Source organism: Prinia subflava, chromosome 2 (assembly GCF_021018805.1).
Source record: "Prinia subflava isolate CZ2003 ecotype Zambia chromosome 2, Cam_Psub_1.2, whole genome shotgun sequence".
Taxonomy (NCBI): Eukaryota; Metazoa; Chordata; class Aves; order Passeriformes; family Cisticolidae; genus Prinia; species Prinia subflava.
Window position 1 is genome coordinate 86630945 of NC_086248.1, and position 24683 is coordinate 86655627.

Consider the following 24683-nt stretch of genomic DNA (forward strand, 5'->3'; position numbering starts at 1 on the left):
CACTCTCACGGTTACGAAGCGACAGCCCCGCATTCCCCATTGCTGCTGGGAGAGGCACTCCTGAGGCAGGAAAGCAGGACACGCACCGAAGGGCAGGAGCTGCGCACGCCGCTACCAAGGCACAGGGATTCTGAGTGCAGCCAAGGAGCGCGGAGGGGCGGCAGGGAGGTGAGCACGCCCCGCTGTTTCCCGGTGCCGGCGGCAGCAGCGCTCCCGGGGCGGAGCAGCGAGCGGGGGCGCGGCGGGGCCCGCGCTGCGTCACACGCAGGCCGCTGCTGCCCGTGACGTCAGCGCGCCCCCGGTGACGCATGGACGGCGGCGGGGCGGGGGGAGGAGGCCTCGGCGGCGGCGGGGCCGGTGAGTCCCGCGGGCGGGAGGGGCGCGGCGGCCGCGGCCCCGGCCCCGAGGCCGAGCGGGGTCCCGAGGCCGGCCCCGGGGTCGGCGGCTCCCGCCGGGCGCGGGCCGGGCGACCCGGGGCGGGCCGGGGGAGCGCCGCTGTCCGGGGAGGGCGCCGGGCGCGTTTGGCGGGGAGGCGATTTCACCTGAAGCGCCTTTTTGTGGAGGCGAGGGAGGGGCGGCCGAGCGGGCTGGGGTCGCCTCCCCTGGCGCCTCCCGAGCCGGGGGTCGGTGGCGGCCCGGGCTACCCCGGGCGCGACCTTGGGCGCATCGCCGGCTCCGGCCGCCGTCGCTGGTCCGCGCCCGCCTCACCTGCCGCCCCCTCGTCCCGCCCCTGCCGGGCTTCTCAAGGCCCTGCTGAGGCCATCTAATTCGGATTTTGTTTCTTAAAAAATGTAAGTTCAGTATTTTGACGCTCTCGCAGTACTCAGTGTTGTCTCTGCTGCTTTGGTGTCGTAGTAGTTTAACCACTCCGCAAGTTATGCACTACTGTGATTCATTGGAATTACTCTTAACTTAGCAGACATATTATCAGACTTAAGAAGCAACTTGATGTTAACTTGTTAGCAATCTGCCGATGATCTCGGTTGCCGAGCAGTGCCCTTTGTTTATGTTTTTAAATCGCAGCACACAGACCTTCTTAAAATCCTGTGCTGAAATCATTTAAGTTTTTATGTATCTTAGGATTTAATTTGAGCCTGCTCACAAAGCAGGTGTATTTGATGTGTCTTCTGTTACAAATCTGTACATCAGGTGCTTGAATTGTTCTGTTGAGATGTTTACTTAAATTTAACAAAAAGACCCCAAGAATTTTCATGAATGGCTTTTGAATATATTTTGATAAACACAGGCCATTTTAATAACATACATTACTTATAGGAAAGATACTTGCATATTACATTTTGATCCTCAAAAACCAGGTGACTTTCTTTGTCAAAAGCCTGGATTTGATTTGCAGGATTAAGGTGTGGTTGCTTTCTAGTTCATGAGACTACCTAAAAATATGTTTTTCTACGTTCTCCTCTGTTCTCTTAAACATAACCCACAAAGAAAATTAGAGTGACCCTTATGAGAGAATTCATAGATCAAGGTATCATCTATTTAGGGAATGAAATACAAGTTTATTTTTCTTCCTGGCAGGTTTGATGGGAAGGTTAACAATATTTTTTTCTTGCTGAGAGACACTCATTATGTTGGTTATGTATTTAAGCAAGTCAAGCCTCTATATTTCTCTATGTCCTGACCCTACAGTTTTGTTTTAGTTTCCTGTTTAAAAGAAGGCTTGCGCAATGGAAAAGTCTGCAACTGCCTTAAGTTTTGTAAAAAAAAACAAAACCAACCATCAAAACACAAACAGAAACCTCCAAACTTTAGCTACGCAAGAATGCTTGGAGAATTTTGTCTGAGTAGGGAATAAAGCATGTGTGATACAGTTTGTGTGGACCTGGTTTCATTATGACACCCATGTGGGAAAATGGTGTTTTCAGGGACATTAACGTGTCCCATGCTACATTAATATTAACGTAGCAAAAATGTCAGGATGGAATTTTGTGGCTTATAATGAATATGGCAATATGTTACTGTCTTCTGTGATGGTTAAAAATATGAATGGTTAAAATTAAATTATGATGACTCCAAAAATAGAAATACTGTTCCTGTATTCTAATGTTTTTAGAAGTTTTCCCGTTAAATTGAAGTTTCTTAAATAATTTATTTCTGCAAAAAGTTGACTCGAGAAGTATGCGTGTCTCTCACTCTGGCCGTAAGGCTTTGTGCTCCCGGTTTCTGATGGTGTGTGTTTCATGCACTGTTCCAGGACATGGTCCAGGTGTTGCTGTGCAGCTGGATGTTGCTGAATAGCATTTCTATGAGCTTGCTGTTCAGTCTGTCTCCTGTTCAGAATGGCAAAGAACCCTAATTTCCCCGAAGCAGGGAACCTGCCTACAGGCTACGCTCACTGTAGGTCTTCAGAGAGCTTCTCTGGTGAGTGGACCCCAAGTGATTTCTTGAGATTTCAGTGTTTTCGTTGTATGCCAATTTAACCAGGTTAATGTTATATATGTGTTAATAAATAATCTGCACTAAGTATATTGTTCTTTATACTTAGCTAAACTTACTCCTTTTCTTGTGTGACAGGAAGGAGTCTGAGCGGAATGTAAAATGTTAGCACTACAGCATTTAAGTGATGGGAATGTGACTGCAGATGAGCAGGGCATAACTTCCCATATGCTTTGAGTCAAAACGGTTTTTGGTACTAAATTGGTGTTTAGAATGCTATGATTGGATGGTGTGGTTAGTTTCCATTAATGTTACCATCTGCTTTCCTTTTAATTCTTTCACAACAGAAGGGTTGGAGATGAGACTTGCAAGTCCTGTGAACTGCACTTACTTAAGCTTTCATATTCTGTTTTGTAAAGTGGTATGGGTTGATTATGTTGTTTCTATATTTGGCTACAAAGTATCAAAACTTGTTTGTTTGGGATTTTTTTCTGTTACAATTTTCACTCAGGTTCAGTTTTGTTATTGTTACTTAGAAGTACCAAGGAGCTGCTTCAGGTAGGGTTCTGACAGAACCGAAGTATTTACACTCTGAATGTTGAAGTATTTACTGAAAATTTGTGTTTCCTGAGATTACATTTTACAAAAAGACATATGTGTATCTACTGAGAATATAAACAATATGATTTGAAGCAGTGGTGTGTTTGTACAGTAGTGTTACTGTTACTCCTATTATGTTATGGGAATCTATGGTAATAGAAATTGAAACTAAAGTAAGATTTTGCTGGGGTTTATTTATAATATATGAAGTAATGAATTACAAAAGATTGAAATACTACTCAAGTGCTATCCAATCAACTGAACCAATTTTAGATAAAAAAGCAGTGTAAAAGAATTACATTTAAGAAAATTCTCTTTGTGTAATTCTGATAAAAGTATTAGCTTGCTAGGTACAAATTAGAGGATTTAGGAATTAGTTGTTTTAAGGGTATTATTTGCTCAGTGTTTATAATCTAGAGTTATTTCATGAAAAAGTTAATTCTAGCAATAATCTGTTCACTTGCATTTGTTTCTAAAGTTTTGAGGGAGCTATCAGTTATGTAAACATTCTTCACTCATGTTATATAAATTTTTTCTTCAAATAATTCATGATTAATTTCTTATATTCAATTTTCTACACCTGGTAGGAAAACAACATTTCCATGTTTCATTGAAGCAGCACTGCTTTTCAGACGACTTTTGAGTGTTAACCTAAATGAGGGAGGGAAGACACTGGATGCTGGTCCTTCATTGCAGCTGAGAGTTGTTTAGAAAGGATGTCACTGCTGTTATTCTGCATTTCCTAGATCATGTTTTTGTATCCCATAACAGGTTACAGGTTACCTACTGAGCAGAAATGCAGGAAGCTGAAAGCTTGGAGGGCTGGCTGTTTCTCCAGGCACAGCACACGTTATGCAGTATTGCATGTGCCTTATGTCATAAATACTCGGCTGCATTTTTCACATGCTCACTGTTGAAGATCGCCTCCAAATAGCAACTCTTCCAGTGGGGTCAGAGAAGTGGTTTGCAGGCCTTAGGACTTAACAAACGCCTTTTCAGGTTGTTGCAGTTCTAATGGTGCCTCAGAATCACAGAGAAGGCTGTTTTGGTTGTTTGTTTGTTTCTGTGTCACGACCAAAGCTGGAGCAGGTGACTCCTGAAGCAGTTCATGAGCTCTGAATACCTCCTGGAAATAGGTTATGGTGCTGGCAGCAGGCCTGTGAATGGCATGTTCTTTGAGTGCCAGGAAGAGTAAGCACCTGTATTCTCTGAAAAGGTGATCTTGTTTGACGATGGAAGATGCCAGAGGGAGCTTCAGGAAGGATTTTGCCCAAGTTCTTAGCAGCATCTATCTTTTTATTTAATCATAAATAGTATTTTTGAATAGCAACTAGAAAAAGATGTGTTTAGCTACATAGGGGAGTTGTGTGCTCATAGCAACTTGGCACAACTAAAGAGGTTATTAAGTTTTACTTCCTCAAACAAGAAATGTACAGATTGCTTAAAGGGTCGCCTTTGTATGAATTTGTACCATTAATTAATCCAGCCTTATCTTTGTAACATACAAAGTCATGTATTATTTGATTCTATATTTTGAAGGAGGGACTGTCTCACTGGTCTCCTTGATATGAAAAATCTACAATACAGACAAAACTTGTGTTGGAAATCTGTACTGGTAGACAGTGGATGAGTTGGTGTGTTTCTTCAACATACCATACCCATAGAACGCAGAAAAGGCATGAACTTGGTTTTGTAAAGGTGACAGTGCCCAACACTTTGGGTCATTCAAGCATTTGAAAGGCCTCCTCAGCTTGTAGCCATCATCTGAGTCCTGTGTTTCCTGTGCTTAGCAAATTTGTGTTTCAAACTGATGAAATGGAATAGTACATGGAACCAGCAATTTGGAGAGCATTAGGCATCAGAAGAAATTTGCCTTGCTGCTTACACACAGGGTGATATCTAAATTTCTACTTCATTGCTTGCTTTTGTTCAGAATCTCAATGTTCACAAGGCATCCTCGGGTCACTAGCAGCTGTTCCCACTTCAGACTTTGCCTGCTAATATACACTGATACTTGTTTAGACAGAAGTTTATGTACTCTTGAGAGGGAAGTGTGCTTTTGATTTTATTTGTTTATTTAACCTTAAATAGAAGCAATTTCCCTTGAGCTTTTCATCTCATTGGCACATGACAACATCCACAGCTACTGAAAGCAAAGTTATTGTGCAGCTGGTGGCACTCCCTTGTCTTCACTACTTTTACAGTCTCTCAGTTTTATTCAGACAGTACCTGTTCTTATTTTTTAAAGACAAGAGTAGACAAAGAAGTAAAATGTAGTAAAAAAGTTGAAATAAAAATAGATTTTTAAAATTAAAATGTGCCAATATTTGTACATGAATGAAGTATCATAAATCAGCTTCCCTAATCAATAAATGTTTAAACTAGCAGAAGAGAGATAATACAGAGTTCCTTCATGATGTGTAATTCACATGTAGTTGGTTTGCCTGCCTATTGCAAGAGAATATCAACAGCAATTATGGGTGTGGCATGGAAGTCTTTAAGGAGTACCAAGACCTGAGATTGCAGCTGAGTAACAAATAGAAAATACATTGTTTTGTATCCTCCCTCATTGTAATAAAAAGTTTTCTCTTTGAGGACATTTCAATTTTACCATTGTCTGTAAACTCTCAAACGAGTATGTTGTGATAAGTGGTATTGCTGGTACAAACAGATGTTGCTGGGCTGATGTGAGTGAATCTTGCTTGTTAGAAAGTAAATCTTACTGAAAGTGTATGTAGCATAAATCTAAATTGTCTTAACTAATTGTAAATTAACCAGTGCAAGTGGAAGAAATAGTCTGTTATTATGAAAACCTGAAAATTAATTTGCTTTCATGTCAGGACAGAAGAATGACTGTGCAGTGTTCTGTGTTCCCATGGTTAGGCTGCCTCCAGTATCTTGGCCAGTGTTGCTGGTTCTGTGCTGTAGTGGCTACACAGGCACACAGCTTCTAATTCGAGTAGCAGAGACAGCCAATGGAAACCAGGGGGTTTGTTCCCATTTGGGCTGTGAGGTATTATTGCTTTAGTATGCTGTATTTTTCTTAAATTTTATTTTCTATTTCTATCACGTTTTTTTTTGTTTCATTTGAAGCTCTTTGGGACTGTGTTTCCACAGTATCTTGATTTTGGGTAAAGCATTTCCATGTGTTAAGGTGCAAATAATAATTAACCCCAAGTGCATCTGTTTGGGTATTTTTTACACATATTTACTCACAGTATTTTTACAGTGGAACATGAAAGTGTATTTCTGTAATGAATATTTGACTTGAAAGATTTGTGTTAGATGCGTGCAAGGTACAGCCTTATCATTTTTTTGGTTCTTGTGGTACACCACCTCTCTTCAGCACTAGGTATCTGCCCATTTTGAAAGTGGCTTGTAACTGGAGCAGGGAAGATGTGTCTGAAGATATGGATGGTCATTATCTGAAACAACCAACCTCTCTTTAAAGAAAAGTAAACCGAAGTATAACGGTAGACACCAATATAAGATCTAAATTTGCTTTTGGATGCTCTTGCCATTGAGACTACAGAAAGCCTCTGTTGCCAAAATAAACCAAAACAAGCTAAAACCTGTTGTGAATTAAGAAGAAATAAAAGAATTCCATAGAAGATATGACTAATGCATTTATCTATATTCTACATTAGTGGTCCATCTCCTGATTTTATGGCTGAGAGGTATTAGGGGGTTTGTTTTCATGTGTATATATATATATATGTGCACATATATATGTGAGGGAATAAGAAGTCATCGAGAAAACTGAGTGTAAAGAATTAGAAAGTTGAATTGTACATTTTAAAGCTTTTCTCTCTGACAAGTTTTCTTATTTATTAAAAGTTATCCTGATTGTTTATTTTTCTCTCAATTCTGAAAAGTTGACTAGAATCCTACAAAAGCAGTTTTTATTTTTCAGTGATTCTAGTACAGACTGGAGAGTTAAGACTAAGCTTAATTGGTCACGTTGCTTATTTCTATTTTGTGTATGTGCATTTTAATTCAGATAAAATTACTTTCTAATGGTAAAATGATGTAAAATTGTTTAACTTTTCATTCCCTTTGTTGGAAACTTTTAAGTGTGAGTTGACTGAATAACAAGGTGACAATTCTCTGAAATATTTAGCTAGAGTTGTTGGTGCCAGCTGTGTTGAGTCTGGTTAAAAATGAACTTTCAAAGGAAAATGAACTTTCAAACTTTCAAATGAGCTCTTGGTTTATTTTTTCTTGGAATATACGATTACTTAAATTAGTCACTTCTTTGTTATTGCAGTTATGCTTCCTATTCTTAATATTTTTGCCCTCTATAATACTGCTTGTTTCCTTTGTCCTTTAGGCTACCAGTACCACCACCCCTGCAAGATGAGTAACAGCCACCCGCTCCGTCCCTACACGGCCGTGGGGGAGATCGACCACGTTCACATTCTGTCAGAGCACATTGGAGCTCTAATGAACGGGGAAGAATACAGTGACGTTACCTTTATTGTGGAGAAGAAGCGGTTTCCAGCACACAGAGTGATCCTGGCTGCTAGGTGCCATTATTTCAGGTGAAGTGAGGCTTTTTGTCAGGCTCACAGGAAGTTTTTATGCAGATGAGATAAACATTGTTTCCATATGAACTTTTCAGGGTGTAATCATCTGTCCATTGAGTGTGACCTTTTCTTTGTGAATGTTTCCCAGCACATCAAATCACTGTGTTCAAATAGAAAAAGATAAATACCATGTCACAGTGTTATTCTTTTGACCTTCATTAAATTGGGTTTGGAAGGTAGTTTCACAAATTCAAGAGAAAGAGAACTTGAGAACAGGAAAGTACTAGTGCAAAATTGTTTTCATTTCTCACAGTATAAATTGTGTGTTTCTATGGAATATAATCAGATAGCAAGTTTCATTTTGATGAATTGGAATTGAGAAGAGGTTTGGCTGACACAGACTAGAATATATATTTTAAAACTAGGAATAATACTAAATCAAAATTTTTTTTAAGAGCTGGGCATTTTTCAATAGAAATACATTTAATATTCAGTGAATATTGTCAGAGGGATAAGCTATTAACTAAACTAAACTCAACTCTCCTCCTTATAGAGCATTACTGTATGGAGGAATGAGGGAATCTCAGCCTGAAGCAGAAATTCCTCTTCAGGACACCACTGCAGAAGCATTTGCAATGCTGTTGAAATATATTTACACTGGTCGTGCTACGCTACGAGATGAGAAAGAAGAGGTTCTTCTTGACTTCCTAAGCCTAGCACATAAATACGGATTCCCAGAACTGGAGGATTCCACGTCTGAGTATCTTTGCACAATACTTAATATTCAGAATGTCTGTATGACTTTTGATGTTGCCAGTCTTTACTCTCTTCCCAAATTAACTTTTATGTGCTGTATGTTCATGGATAGAAATGCCCAAGAGGTGCTCTCCAGTGAAGGCTTCCTGTCACTTTCTAAGGTATATTTTTTATTTGCACTTTTTTTTCTCCAGGACTGTTAATTTCAATGGAAGTACAACTTTATGATGCAATACTAATGGGGAACTAATTAAAAACTTGTGTTAGTTCATCGTTATTTTATACTTGTGAAGCTGGGATGGTTGGAAATGTTCCAGACAAGCCAAACTGAAAATTTTGGCAAACTGTTCTGAATTCTTTAGGTACTGACCAGTCAATATAGCTCAATATAGCATATCTAATGGAGTGTTCTAAAAGATGGCAGGAGGCAATCTTATTTTAATTTGTCTTATTTCATCTGTTCCTGGTTTAATATAATTTGCCTTCTGAATGCTGCAGAGGGAAAGTCAAAGATAGACTTGAATATGGCAGGGCATACTTTGTTCTATTAATTCCTTGGTATCGGTTTCATCAGTGATGGGCGATTTTCTTCTGGGTCAACTGAAGCATTCTGGAAATTACTGCGATTTATATTGCTGACTGTCATCGTGTTCTGAACTTGCAGAATATGGTGGTGCGGTAGGGTGCTTTGGATTTTTTGTGTGTTGGGTTTTTTTTTTAGTCAGATGCATAAACATTTGTGGCTGAGTCAGGTTGTTCCATGAAGTTGAAATTTTGCACTTACTCTGGAGGGATCTTTGGGCTGGACATAAGTGATTTCAATAGTGTTCATATGAAGCAGCAGAGCACCTTGAATGAATGATGCTTTAACTGGGGGTTTTTAAAGTGTTTTTTCTTAGGGGAAATGCTGTGAAGGGTTCATTCCTTAAATGAGTGTATAACACTGCTGTAAATTCCTCGTGTACAGAAAAAGGACTTTTTTCTCTCTCTCTCTACTTCTCTACTTTGTCATATGCAGTTTGTTAAATCTGAGCCCTGAGGGCGTATTATCAATAAAGAAATGAGCAAACATCATTCATCAGGAAGTGCACACTTTGAGGTCTTTGGCATAGCCAGTCCTGGTATATATCTTCCCTCTTTCTAGGCAAGCTCCTGATTATTCTGCTAGCTAAGTGAAAATCAAAAAGCTATTTGATTATTTTTGTTCTCATTTTGCAGTCAGTGGGTTTTTTACATGAATAAGAACCACTGAAGTTTTTATCTGGTGATTCTTAGTTGATACCAAAAGACAGGGAGAAAGATTGTGACAGGACAGAAATCCCAAGTAGTTAGAAATAGTTAAAAAAAGTGAATCCAAGCAACACTTTTTTTTTTCATCAGTGCTCTTATAGCAACCTAAATTTAAAGCAGTATTTTGAACTATACTGCCAAGTCCCCAAATATCTTGTAATATTACAAAGTAAATTTGAACTACTGAATAGTATTATATTGATTTGATTAATTCTCTACCTTTCTTCTAGTGATTTTGTAATATTGCCTATTATTTTGGTCATGGATTCTGTAATTTTTGCATAACTAGAACAAGCTACAATTTCAGGGAGTCATCCCTTCAGAGATTATTTTTAATAGCTAAAAGTTAAAATAGCTATTAATTTTTGCCTTGTTTGAATTCCCCTTGATTAAAAAAAAAACAAAATTCAATTTAATTTCTGTTTGTTTAGGGGGTATATTTTTTGTTCTTATTTCTCTTTTCCAGGCTGCTCTTCTAAGTATTGTACTGAGAGACTCATTTGCAGCTCCTGAAAAGGACATTTTCCAAGCTTTGATGAACTGGTGCAAACATAACCCCAAGGAAAACCATGCTGAGATCATGCAGGCAGTACGTTTGCCACTAATGAGTCTAACAGAACTACTGAATGTTGTAAGACCTTCTGGATTGTTGTCACCTGACGCCATCCTAGATGCCATTAAGATTCGTTCTGAGAGTCGGGACATGGACCTCAACTACAGGGGCATGTTAAGTAAGCGCCAGGATTTTTGTTTGTTTCCTTCTCATTTAGTGACTGTGGTTGTCTGGAGGATATGGTTAATTTGTGCTTTGAGTTTTCATCTGTTACTGTGTGTTATAAAAGGTTTGTAGTATGAAACATCTTGTAGTGTAACTGTTCATGCCATTTTTATTTCTTGATATTAGTTAATTATTTTCTTACTTTGGATCTCAGATATTGCTCAAATGTGATTGTAGTACCATTTTCCTAGAGGAAGTGGTAATTTAGTAGAAAGAGTTTTACAAAAATCATTGAAAATAAAAATGAATTGGCTGTGAGATATGATATTTAATTGGTGTTATGTTGTTAGTGACTTGTTTTCTACTTCATAAACATTTTCATAATTTACTCCACTACTTATGACTTTGCTCTTACTCTTTACATGCTTGTCTAAATAGTTTAAACAAGTCTCTGAAGTAATTTTAATGGAGGCCTAAAAAGTGTAAGAAGCCTTGTGTTTGACTTTTTTTCTGTGCTTTCTGTTAATTCAGCCAGAGTATATAACACTCAAGCTTTAAAAATATATCATTAGCCATCTAATGTGTGAATTTGACCCACAGAAAAGAAAAAAGTTAAATGTTCTTTAAGAGTCTGCGCTGTGTTCTCAGTCATGCATGATGAGCCCTGAAAATTACTGCTATCTTAGAATTGCATATTCTCTTTGTTCTCCCTAAGAAGTTACAGTTATTAATATTTAAACATATGAGTTTAATATTAGAGTTTTGTAAAAGTCTTGTCATGCGAGACATTCTGTTGACACTGCAGTAGATAAGTTTGAATAAGTCAAATGGTCTTTTTTTACTTCTTTACCTGGATATTTATCTCCACAATAAAATTCTCCTAATCACAGCTTTTTGGAGAGTGGAATTTCTTTGTTGTTTTAGTACTCATTCAGGATCTTGAAACTTTTTCTGTTTGTGGAAATGTTGACGACCACTTACCACTTCCAATTATGTTCTTTAGATGTCAAATTTTTAACACCCTGTTAAAATTCATACTTCTGTTGTCAACCTTCTTGAGAAGTTTGGGGTAGCTTTTCATCATTTAGTTTTCAGATCACATTTTCTAGGATGTCTCCTCAAACAAGGCTGTTAAAAATGTCTTTTGAAGAGGCTAGTTTACAGAGTATTGTTCTGCTGTTCAAGTTAGGGATCATTATTCCCAGTTAGCTTGAAGGAAGCTGTTCCTGGGACACAGGCTTATTACTGAGAAATGATGGCATAAAAAACTTGCTTATCCATGTGAGTTCAAAGCCCAAGGAGCCAGAAGTTTCCCATTTCACTCGAGTTCATTTAGTTTTGCAGGGTACTGGAAGCTTGTACAGCTGTCAAAGGAGCATATATGGCTTTACTGCTGTATACAAATTCTGCAAATTCAGGATGCATCTTGAACATTTGATACACATCTTGTACATTTAAGTTTCTTTCATCTAAGGGAAAAAGGAACCAATAAAACCCAAACCAAAAGCAAACAACAGTTGACAGGTGCAACAGAATTCTTTAAAATCATGAAGGGGACTGAGAATATAGCTGCTACATAATAAAACTGAATAAGCTAAATTTTTTAATGCCTCTTTTTTATCTTCTTTTCTTTCTCCTTTTTTTTCCCTCAAGCATATGTTTGTGGCCAAGGAACGCCACTAGCAATAAATATTTGGTCTGATCTAATGGAGGTGATATTCAGAACATCTGACTTGCAATATGAGAGTGCAGAATTCAAGCAATTATTTCCTTTTCTTCTTAGTACCAGGGGAGAATATTGCAACAATGAAGTATGGAGCACAAGTTGTAAAAGGGGAGCTGAAGTCTGCTCTACTGGATGGAGACACTCAGAACTACGACCTGGACCATGGATTCTCTCGCCACCCCATCAACGACGACTGCCGGTCCGGAATTGAGATTAAACTAGGCCAGCCCTCAATAATCAACCACATCCGAATCCTCCTGTGGGACAGAGACAGTCGGTAGGTGCCAAGGGGACAGGAAAAGGGAAAGGAATGCATTTTGTACTGGAGATAATGGAACAGTGCCAACTATAAACTAAATATTTTATAGAAATAGCATGACAGTGTTGGAGATAACAATGACAAGGTTCATTTGGAAACAAACTGATTTTTAAATGTAACTTTGGTCACTTACACATCAGATCATATTTAGAGATGTTAAACTGCCTTAAAGTATTTAAATATTTTTGCATGTTTGCATTGCAAACATTAAAAGATTTTTTTTGTTCCACTATTTTCAATATATCTAAACTGTTAAGAAATGGCACACTTTGACAATAAGATTGTACTTGATCTTCAAAGCCTTTTCCAGCCTAAATGATTCTGTGATTCTGTAATTTAGAGGTAATAAAATTTATTTAGAATGTGAATTACCAACTGACTACAGTAGTTATTAGAAACCACTTCATGGTTAGACTGTTGAAATATGAATTGTCATAGATGCTATAATCAGTTGTTACTGAGCTACTTTAGATTATTATGGAATGTATGAAAATTCAAATTAGGCTTGTTTTAACAATTGAGAGGCTGCTGAAGTAGAAAAATTACAAGGTTCTTTTTATCTGACATTTAATATATTAATTTTGTAACTTGCTGTGGCAAAGATCTTACAGTTTAGTAGACAGCTCAGCAGGTATTCATCAACTTAAAATCAATGAAACAAACTATTTACAATTTATTATATACCTTATTACCTTTCTGATAAAGGATTAACTTTATTTTATTTCCAGACTAAGAGTTTAGCATTGCATAACAGTTATATTTTGCCTTTTTAACTAAGCCATGTTATTCTAGAACAGGCTAAATGAAAATATGAGTTAGGGTGGGGATTTTTGTAAATTTAAATCAATTTTAAAGTATGAGTTAGTTACTAATGATTCAAAATCAATTTCATTAATTTTAGCTATTTAGCTGCTTCAAGGAAGTTCTCCTACTTCAGTTCAACTGAAATTTGCTTTACTACTGTTTCTTTTGTAAAGATCAAAAAGTGGATCTTTGAAGATATAAAGAATTGCCTCATATAATATTATACTAGTTGTGCCAGATCATCAACCAATTTTATTGATGGTGTGAGAACCTCTAAATTCTCAAGGCAAGAGGACTCTCAGTAACTTTTGTATACAAACTGCTCCATCTTTAAAATTTTGGGGCCTAGTTTGCTCAAGTACACATGTTAGTAATAGTAATGTTGCTAAAACACATTGTGCTTGTGTGGGTTGTGAATGTTACACATCTGATTGGTGTGAATGTGAAACCTGGTCATGCAATTCACATTTAAAGACTCAGCCTTACCCTGTCCAAGGTATTAACAACTATCTAACATTTTAAGGATTTTTAAAGAGTATCGTTTTAATTATCGTTTTAAGTCCTCAGGAAAATTGGAAGTACTAACAAAGGCATTAATGTTTAATAAGAAATGCTTGTGTAGAACTCTTTAGGAGCAACTCCTTTTTAGAAATCAGTGTGAAAGGATGGTAAGTGCTGACATGGTGCTGTTGAAAGCCTATGAATATTGCAGACCTTAGGAGAAAGAAAATGCTCTGAAACATGTATTTAGTGACTTGCAGTTCCACAAGTGAAATGTCTACTATATTCTAAGCATGGTCATGGATGTAATGGATATATTAGGGAATTAGCTGTGACTTTTAAGTTCTAGTTTGGGTTTGCTTTATTTTAACAGCAAACTATAAGGTAAACGTAACTGATAAGCAGGAGGGAAACACAGATTCTGTTAGTGGCTTTTTTATTTTTCATGAGGTAATTTTGGAGTGTGTAAAGAGGTCATGACAGGCTCAGTGATGCATCATAAGAAACTGAAAAAGTCAGAAGTGAAGAACAACATCTGTGAAAATGGTCATAAAGTAAATTTGCTTTTTTCAAGTGAGGAGTTTGAATTTGCATTTTTGATCTAGTAATTGTTTTTCATTTTTTCTTTATTGATTTGGCAATAGAAATAGTACTGCATCACTGGTGGTTTTGTTTTATTCCACAAGGAAGGAATACAAATGATAATTTTTATGTCAAAAGTCTCCATTTCATTTTTTGAGGCATAGTAGTCTCATCTAATGACTGTAGATGGTGATTGTGTGGATGTTTTAAATCATTCTGAAAGTATCTCTCGCATCTAAATTGCGAGAGTTTCTTTTCAAAGCTAGTTTGAAAATAGGGATCTGGGTAAGAACAAAGAGTTTTCCACACAACTGAAAATCCAGAAGACAGTGTAAAATTTAATACATAAAAATTGTTGACTTGTGTTTTTTGTTAATCCATAGGTCTTATTCCTACTACATCGAGGTGTCCATGGATGAGTTGGACTGGATTCGGGTTATCGATCACTCGAAGTATCTCTGCCGGTCCTGGCAGAACCTGTACTTCCCTGCCCGTGTCTGCAGGTTAGTTCATCAGTGTAACATGCAGTGCCTGACATTAAAGAATGTAGGGACCAGAATAACTTGCTGGATGTGGCTACTTCATTGTGTGTTTCTGAAAATGTATTATATCTGAACTTTTATCAGCTATGCTAAAAAAATAGTTTATCTTAGTTTATATAGTTTTATGAATTCTTTTCTAATATTATTGTAGTTGGTGCAATGCAGGTGTCTGGTTTGAAAAGTCTGGTTTTTCCATATCTGCATATCTCCACCTTTTCTGCAGCTGGTACAGGGTTTTTTTCACTCAGGAGTAAACATCATTCCTTGACTGCCTAAATGTTTATAATGCGCTTACATCCTTACTATAGAACTTGAAAAAGTATTTTTATGTATTATGTATTTTCTACTGATGCACTGTTTTAAATCATTGCGAAAGGGAGAAAGGGGAAAGCTAGGACTAAGGAGCTTTGTGGAACGCCTCTGATGTGCAGTTGTGGGTGCCACAATATAAGAAGGATATTAAACTGTTGGAGAGGGTCCAAAGGAGGGCAATGAAGATGATGAAGAACCTTGAGTGGAAGCTGTATGAGGAACAGCCAAGGTCACTTGGTCTGTTCAGCCTGGAGCAGACTGAGGGGAGACCCCATTGCAGCTACACCTTCCTCATGAGTGGAAGAGAAGGGGCAGGCACCGATCTCCTCTGTGGTGACAGTGACAGGACCTGAGGGAATGACCTATAGTTGTGTCAGGGGAAGTTTAGGGTGGATATTAGGAAAGGCTTCTTCACCCAGAAGGTGGTTGGGCACTGGAACAGACTCCCCAGGGACGTGGTCACAACATCAGGCTGACAGAGTTCAAGAAGTGTTTGGACAACACTCTTGGGCACAAGGTGTCACTTTTGAGGATGGTGCTGTGCAGGGCCAGGACAGGGACTGATGATCCTCGTGGGTGCCTTCCATATCTGCGTATTCTGAGATTCTGCCCTTCTGTGAAAATGGCTAGATGGGTTTAAGTGTTGTTAAAGTGATGACGTTTTTTAACTGTAGGTGTTGGGAATTCTGCAAGAAGCTGATAATCACATTGAAGGAGTCTTATTCAAAATGTGAATTGAGCTCATTCATAGGGAGGATAAAACCTGTAGATACCAAAGATGCTGTCATCATTAGGTTTTGGGCTATTCTGAGAGGAGTTGACCTGTATTGTAATAGTTATTCTGAAGACATAAACTTTTTAATTGGCATGGCACCTCTTGGAATCCCCATGCCGAGAAGTGCTGTATTTTTCCCAAGGAAATCTTTTTTCTTTTCTATAAATTTCTATTTTTCATTATCATATCCACAAAATGGTAGGGAATTTCTTGGAGTTGTAGCTTATTTGAAGAGCAAGTGGAAGAGCTAAAGAGAAAGTCATGTAGCAGCATAAGTTTATGAGCTGTAATTGTTAAGGAGCAGTAACCTTGAGGCAAAATATGAGTTCTCAGCTGAGTCACCAGAAAAATTAAGAGTCATTTAGATAAGGTTGTTCTGCAGTGTTTATTTATGTCAGTGAAATGAAGTCTACATTATAGTAAGAATGCATTTCTTAGTCAAAAATGGCTATAATTTACTGTTCTTTTATGTATTTTTCCCCTGTCCATAGAAAGAAGAGGCTATTTAAAATGTAATTAGAGATGTAAAATTGCTGACAAATTTTTGAGGAGCTCCACATTAAGAACTTTTTATTTAATTATATTAATATAAATAGTTAAGTGTTACTTGAAGATTGACTCACCTTTGGTCAGGAATTTTGATCAAATTTCCTCCAGGAGAGAGTCTTTGTCCAGGGGAGGCTATGTACACATAGATATTAGCATCAGAGACTTTTGAATGTGTGTTTTAATCAATTTTCTGTTCAGAAAGAAGTAAGCAAGGACTGCTAAACTTTTCTTTTGTCTCTAATTTCAGTGTTTTGTGATAATGTATTTAAAATAGTTCTGTTTACTTAAAGGAGTTAGTTATTTCTAGTATACTAACATACACAAAACAGAAATGCTAATATACATAGAATTTTCTTGTCACCTAAAAAAGAGGTGTTCTCCAGTCTTGTGAGCAGATTTAAACTATGACCTAATATGAGATTGTCAGAATTTATTCTTTTAATACTTGATATTCTGTTTCACAGATGTGTTCTACATGCTTATCAAGGCATAGGGATGTTTTAAGTGTTTTATATGCTCTGTTTTGCTCGATGCTGCTCTTGTTGTATAGTCTCATTTTAGTGTCACAAGTCCCAGTGCCAAAATTTTCCAGTTAATGGACAACACTACAGAGGAATAGAAGCATCATCTTATGTTCTGTCGCCTTGCCATTTGTTATGGCATTTTACTCTTTTTGTCTTACTAATGCAGATAACATTTTTGGAAACAACCACTTAGGAGATCATGCTGCAATTTTTTTTAAGTTTTGGATGCATTTTTAGTAGATAATCATGGACTGAATGCCTTACCAAGAAGGGCTTCAGATAGGCAGTGGTTTGTGTTGGGTTTTTTTATTTAAAAAAATTTATTTTAGCTCTAAGTGCTCTATGAGGTCACTGGGTAAGATGTCATTTTGAGGTCCAACAAAGAATTGAAGAGTAGAATTTTTGGCTGGGTTTCTTTAATTTGCGTGCCTTTTTCCAAAGTGAGGGAGTAGAACGTGCCAGATTCTGTACAGGTTGTTGAAGGACAGCCAGTTGTCTGATATACTAGAGAAATTGTTCAAACATAGATTGTAAACAGGAACATTAGGCAAGGTTAGTTGCCTTTTTGAGATACCTTTCACATAAGTATTAGTTGTAAAAGGTGAGCGCTATCAACATCTGAACTGATATGTTCATCTAAGTTCTAAGAAGCTGCTCAAACATTTCCATGGGCATAAAAATTGATGGAGTGTGTCTTTTATTTGAATGTATACAGGTTGGGATTTTTGTTTTGTCTTTGTGAAAACCTGTAATTTTCCTCTTAAACAAATCTGTCCATGTTCAATTCTACAATCGGTGCCTTTTTCACACAAGCTGGATGAAAAAATGCAACCTTCTGGCCATTAGTTGTTAAATAAAAAGTAATTTATACCTCAGTGAATTAAGACCAATTCAGCCTTCTTAATGAGTCATTTGTCATGTGTGTCATACTCTGTCATGATTTGGTTTTTTTGATATCTGGGGCGTTATGGACTGTTCACAATAATGTTAGAGTTAGGGGCATTGTTGTCCTTCCCATGAAAGATAATTTGTATTTGGCAAAGCACGTATCAAACCATCCAAACTGATTAGGAAAACTCAAATAATGTGGTAAGATTATTTACACTCTTGGCTTCTTCCTGTTACTTATATGCTCCAGTCTGTCTTAATAGGTTCAGAGCAGCTTTTGCCAGCCGTAACTTCTGTTAGATTAATAGGAGAAAAAAAATGGAAGGGCAATAACCAAAGACTGAAATTCTAGAAAGAAATATGAGAAGATTGTTGGTACTTTCTCACACACATGAAATTATTTGTTATTTGTAGGATGTAATTCCTGATTTAGATAAACAAGTGAATTTGTACAAAGAAGATGACTTGTTCAGTGTCAAAGCTTAGTATAACAAGAGGGTGTTACTGCATTTAGATGGGCTTTAGCAAAAGAAAGAAAATGTTGAGTATAACATATGGGGGTTTTATTGACATAATTGTTTTAGGCTTTTAATTTTTGCTTTAAATTCTTTTACAATACATTATTCTACCATCTTTGAAAATTGAACATTCATATACTATGCAGAAAAAGCAAATAAGAGAGTGTGATTACAGGGTAGTTTTTCCCATCGTTTTTTTTTCAATACCATAGTGCACTTTTTTAGAATTTCTTTTGGTTCTGTTTTCTTTGTTTACACTTTTATAACAACTTCATTAAAAAGCTCAAAAAAGAGCTTTCATAAAGAGCTCAAAACTCTTTAGAGGGAACAGAAAATGTTCATGTGATCAAAAAAACAGGACTCAGAACTTCCTGTGGAAGTTAGGAACAAAAGTCAGGGGTTCATAGTTATTCCATCTTCCTCTTGTAGCAATGATGTTAAAACTGCTCAAGTTCTTTGAGCAGGTAATGCTGTTTTCTGTTTTGTCCTTCCCGCTTTTTTCATCCTGTCATTTTTGATTTGCAACTTCATCTTTTTACTTCATCTTTGACCACAATATTTGAATAACTACATTAAAAGAATTACAAGAAAATGAGAAATTTTGAGGTTTCATAATAAGGCAAATGCAGCCACAAGGTGTCACTGCAACAGAAGTTTAAAAGACTTAATTTCTCTCTCTTTACACTCCTTTGATGAAAGTGTTATTCCTACTGTGTGGTTTTTTTGTGTATTAAACTTCCCAGATTTACAAAATCATTCTGATTTGCTGTTTATGCTGTAGAGGGAGCAAGCAGAGATTTAGTACATAAAATCAGAAGGAAACCTTCAATTTATTTTCCATTTGTAGTCTGACACTGGATGATTTTGTGTTTTAATTGGGGAAGTATTTCCCTGACCAGACCAATTTATAGTCTGAAATCAATGCTGTTTTGTCAGTAATACAAATAATACAAAAATACAAATAATACAAAAATACAAATAATACAAAAATACAAATAATTCAAAAAATACATTGAAAGGGTAAAGAGATCAGTTTTTGTTTGTATTTGCTGTTATGGTCTTAGCTCTGTTTGTGATTATAATAATGTGATTTATCAAAAGGAAATATTAATTATTACTGCATAAACATTTGGTTCTAAAGTATGTTTCTGTTAAGAGAACTGATAGATGCTTGTAGAATCATACTGTAAATGTGGGAAATTATTTAAGCATGTTCTTTTTCCTATTTGCTAAATCCGCGTTAAGGTGAAAAATCTTTTTTAGAGGTTTTGTAATACTAGAGTGTTGAATTAATAGTGATTGAAGGGCTCTGTTTTTCCCCTAAAGCACTTGGCTGCTATAGAAAGGGTGGCATTAGAATTTTTTTTACTTTAGGAGGTGTATTTTTATTTTAAATGTATTTATTGGTGCAGAGAAAATTACTTGCCTTTCCTTTTATTAAGCACTGTTGATACTGGGTGGATTTTTTGTTTCCTGCTTCAACAGTTTTTGCCACTAATGATTACAGCATTTGTAATCCTCTGCCTGAGTGAAGACAAATTAAATTGTAGACCGTGTCCCCTGAACATTGAAAAAACGCAAGAGGAGTAAATTTTTCAGTACTAAGGCAGTTCTAAACTCAGAAATGTTAGTAGTTATGCACAATTATTTTGCATATAATGATATGTGAGGAGATGTGATTTTCAGGTGTAAGCTAGACAAAATGTTTTTCTTTAATTCTGGTCTTAAGCACACAGTCTCAGCTGTGCTTTCTACTGGTGGTGCTGCAGTAATTTTGTTTCTCATTGTCTCTAGGAGAGTCACTGAAAATTTGACTTAAGCAGCAATGTCTCACTTTGAGCCTTACCAGCAGGTCTCTGACAACATTATCTGTTATGGATAGCCATCTTGCAGTTTCCTGAGCTTGGTGGAATCTTAGTGGATAGTAACTTGCCAAAAGACATTCCAAATACAGTTTGATTTAATGAGATGTTGAAAAAAGTGAGAAGTCAACTCTTGAGGAAAATGCAGTTGAAGCATAGTCTCACATACTTGAAATAGACTGAGGGGAAAGCAGTGTCTGCAGATCTAATTTAGCACTGGAAATGTTTTTTATGTGTTGTTTCCCCTTTTCTAGTAGGGAGTGGTGATGTTCAGAAAAAGCATGGAGACATCCAAAAGAAGCTTTTGAACATTGTTTTAACTTAAAATGAAGCCCAACTTCATTACTGACCTAACTAGAAAACACAGAGTAAGAGTTGCTGGCAAGAGCCTTCTCTCAGTCTGAAAAATATGTGAAGATTTTTTTGTCAGTAAGTCCTTAGTATCCTTATAAAAGGACTTCTTGCAGACAGAATGTTTCAACTTGGGTAACTGAAGCCATCATTCCCTTAGTTACTGCATCTGAGAACTACAGATAGTTGCACAGGCAACATGTTGATTAGTTATTTTATTTCTACTGTTTTTTAGGAAGCGTTGACTCTTGTGTAAATATTTTATTTCTAATTGTGCAGATATGCTGGTGGTTGTGAGTTGAGGAAGAAATCCCAACCTTGTTGTATTAATTCAAATTAGCTTTTCTTTATTTCTGCATAAGTGAAATTTTAAAATCTTTTCCTGAATCTAATACTATAAGTAATGCAGTAATAATGTAATGTCCAGAAATAAGTAAAAGTTATCTTGATTCATATTATAGAAGCATAGTAATAAATAATAAAACATTTTTGAGATGTTATTCCAGACCTTTGAGGCTTTTGACTCACATTATTTTCAAAAATCAATTTTCGTTGCAGGCAGTTTTCTTTTTTGTTTTGGGGCTGGGGAGTAGAGCTCATCATTCTTTCTTGTAAGATGTGATCATATTTGGAAGTCTTTATTGGCATGTTTCCAATATTTTGCCTTTTGACTGTGAAATAGGAGGAAATGGTTTCCTGTAGTCTCCATTTTAGTGAATTGTTGCTGCTTATTTTTCTGTCTATCAGCGTTTAAACATCCTTTTTTCTCTTCCAGTAGGTTTTCATTCTGGTGTTTTTTTCAGTTCTTAAGAAAAGGTGATAATCTGAGATTTTTCAAACAATGTAGATCATCTACACAGGATCAAGAAAGCTATTGCCTCATCTGTGTTGGAGTGTTTATTGATTTAAAAGATCTTTTTCTTCATTTCAGGTTGTGTATACTTTTGATCTTAAGCTTACAGTTCTGAATTCAGCTTCAAATGTGCTCCTAGTGATGCAAAAGCTCATTTCTCTACAGGAATAATCAATAATATTTTTCATCAAGAACTTTATCAAAGCAGCTTTTTTTTGTCAGATTCCTTCTCCTGTCTGTCATAGCAATTTCAATTATCCTAACTAAAGAGCCCAGCTCAGCTTTGAGGAAAAGTAAAAAAGCTAGTGTGCATTTAAGCTGTCAATGACAACCTGCCAGACAACTTATCATCTGAAAATTAGTGTTTGTCTGAAAAAGTGTATAGAGGGTCAATAAACCTTGTATAGAAATACTTGAGAAATAGAGAGAGCCTGCTAATCCAATTTGTTGGACATTAATTATAAAAAAAGTATAACATATTATTTTCTTTTTGCTTTATGGTTTGGAAGAAACAATTAACTTTTTACGAGACCTAGATTACATATTTCTCATGTTTGACATAATAAGTAGATTTTTTGTAGTATGGTTAGATTTTCTTTAGCTGAATTTTGAGGTATTCATTTTGAGTTTCTTAAACTCTAAATTGTCTTGAGGTCTGTTTTCAGTGTTTCACTTCATAAATGAGATCTGATGTAGGTGAAAATTATCAGTAATTCTTCAGCTTGACAGTGATACATAAAGATACACCTAAATACTGAATTATCAAATTGTTGATGATAATTCTACAGCAAGCTATATTTTAAAGTTAATGCTGCATAAGGCGAGTGTGTTTAAAAGGCATCTTTTCTTTAAACTCTCCTCTTTTCTTTAAACTCTCTTCTATGTTTTCTCTTGCACTCCAAGAGCTTGAATTAACTGTGAAAACTTGCCATACATATTTACAAAGAGAGGCTTTTCCAAAAGGAAGTCATGTTTTGGAAAATTTTTAAGAATTCTGATTTATTTTAGTTTGTTAATCTGTGATGACCATCTGTTGAAGTTGTTGGATGCCATTGGGTAAAGCATTTCTCTGTATTCCCATTTCTTAGCAGATAATGGGCATGGTTTGCCCATGTGTATCTGAAACACTGTACCACACTTAAAACTGCACATTATGAATATTCAAATTGTTTACATGAACCAAGTAATGCACTTCTGTGGATTTACTTTTCAGTTCTAAGTTTATAAAGCCATCTGTCAACCAACATTAGGCCAATCTTTGCTATGGAATAATTTGGATGATAAAAATTTTACAGTAAAGTGAATTTGTCTGTAATTAAACTTGGTTCTTTGTTCACAAACCTCAAATTATCTTCTCAAGGAGAAAGGTGAGTGTTTGAATGGAAAAGTCCTAAAGTAAACTACTCTTCAGTGTCATTTTTCTCCTCAAGAAAAGCTCATGCAGATTGTCTTGAAGTTAAGATTCATGGACTTCGCCTATATTTGTTCTTTCTCATCTCAGTTTCAATTGGGAGGATGGGCCTGACGGTTCCATTTGATGCAGCTTTAAATAATTTTTAAAAGGAATATTCACTCTTTAATATGAAAGAAGATAGGATACAAACAGTTGAAAATGAAGAATCAAAGTGAGCAAATTATGTGCTATAGAGAATCAAATTTGTAGAAAATAAGACATGAACGTGTGTATAAGTCTCTTCAACTGACAGAAATGAGTGAGTGAAGGACAAAAAACAATGGAAGAGAGATCTATTACTCAGAAAAAATACAATGTTTGGGAAAACCTCTTTGGAAGTGAAAAATGTTTAAAGAGAGGGGTTTTTTAAGGTAGGGTTAATGATAGGAGAACCATATGGTATTTATGATTTTTAGGCTGCTACTGTACTGGAAGCAGTTATTATATGGAATGCTTCTTAAAAGAAAGAAAAAATTATTTTTGTAAAACACCAGATTCTGCATTTGGGTTTTCATTTTTACCACAAAGCAACTTTAACAGCTTGATACTTTCAAGCTTGTTTTTCCTTTTTAAGGTTGGGACAAAGTTTTCTCTACTTCACTGCAGATGTAATATATATCTTGGAAATTTTAGATACTGTGAGTAACATCTTTTGTGATCAATAAAGTAGTAGTTCCATTACTTTTCTTCATACCGTTGACTTTCTCGTTTGTATTGGGGAATAACAGCTGTGATGGAAGGTGTATTAAATATTGATTTCTAAATCTGTATTCTGTTCAGTTTAATTACCCAGTCTGTGTTAACAGCAAATTGCAAAGTTGGCTAATCAAGCTGCATTTTCATTAACAGTGTAAGTGCCCTGTTGAGTCAGGTCCGGGGGCATCTCGCCATGTGTCCAGTGTCTGACCTCAAGAGCAGGAGGTGCAGGTCAGGGAGAGGCTGTGACTACAGACATCCTGTGTGTTCCATCCTCGTACTCCTCTCATCCTGCTGACACGTATTCATAGATAGCTTGGCCATTCATTTCTCTAAAGTCCTTCTCTGACTGGGCTGCTATCAACTGCTTGCAGGTTGTAGCGGCAGCACTTTCCAAAAGCTCATTAACCATTGCATAAAAAAGTAGTTTTATCCATTTAGACAGTCTAAATGTCTAAATCTATTCTTTTGCTACTCTGTTTCTTCTAATTCCAGTATTGTGGAATCTGGTGAATGAAAACACTGCATTCACTTGTTGGAGTCTTACTTAGCCTTTGTGAATGTCAAGTGTAGGCCCTTCAGCCATTACTCTTTGATTCCATCTATTCAGTTGCTTTTATGATTTTAGGTGATCTTGGCTGTACCTTCTGTGACTCTAGTATGTACTCCTTGAGGTGTGGAGACCAGAACTGTGTGTTTGCATTTCAGATCGGGTGCAGCAAGCTGTAGCAGAGTGGCAGAACAGCACTGTGTTGTTCTCAGCACCTTTCCCAATGAAGTGCAGTATTTCAGTGATCCCCCCCTGCCATTTGACTACCCAAAAAAGTTTACTTCCATCTGCAGACTTGGAGGCTGCACTAACAAGAACTTAGGCTTATTAACTCCCAGGCTACTTACAAACAATATTATAGATTTCACTACCTCTGTTCTTAATATTGACAGTACTTTGGAAATGAGAACTTTTTTGGCTTTCACATAGTTATATAAGTAACTGTGTGAGTCACATGAGAATTCCAGTTTGGTTCAATTTTTAAAAGTATGATTTGGTAGTATTCCTTTAAATTTGATGCATGGTTTGCAAAGACTAATTTTGTTATATACTTTAAAAGCTAAAATCAAATGGAGGGAGATGGGTTTTTCTGCT

At 36.6% G+C, this 24683-nt stretch overlaps 1 protein-coding gene across 1 annotated transcript in view; it reads left to right on the forward strand.

Moving 5' to 3' along the window:
- Positions 1–272: 272 nt before the first annotated feature.
- BTBD9 (BTB domain containing 9) overlaps positions 273–24683 on the forward strand; it is a 113348-nt gene continuing 88937 nt past the window's right edge. Inside the window, exons 1-7 of the mRNA XM_063390867.1 lie at positions 273–357; positions 2213–2379; positions 7325–7535; positions 8074–8437; positions 10033–10297; positions 12068–12287; positions 14600–14719. Coding sequence (XP_063246937.1) covers positions 2298–2379; positions 7325–7535; positions 8074–8437; positions 10033–10297; positions 12068–12287; positions 14600–14719 — 1262 coding nt within the window. The 5' untranslated portion in view covers positions 273–357; positions 2213–2297. The remainder of the gene's footprint in view (positions 358–2212; positions 2380–7324; positions 7536–8073; positions 8438–10032; positions 10298–12067; positions 12288–14599; positions 14720–24683) is intronic.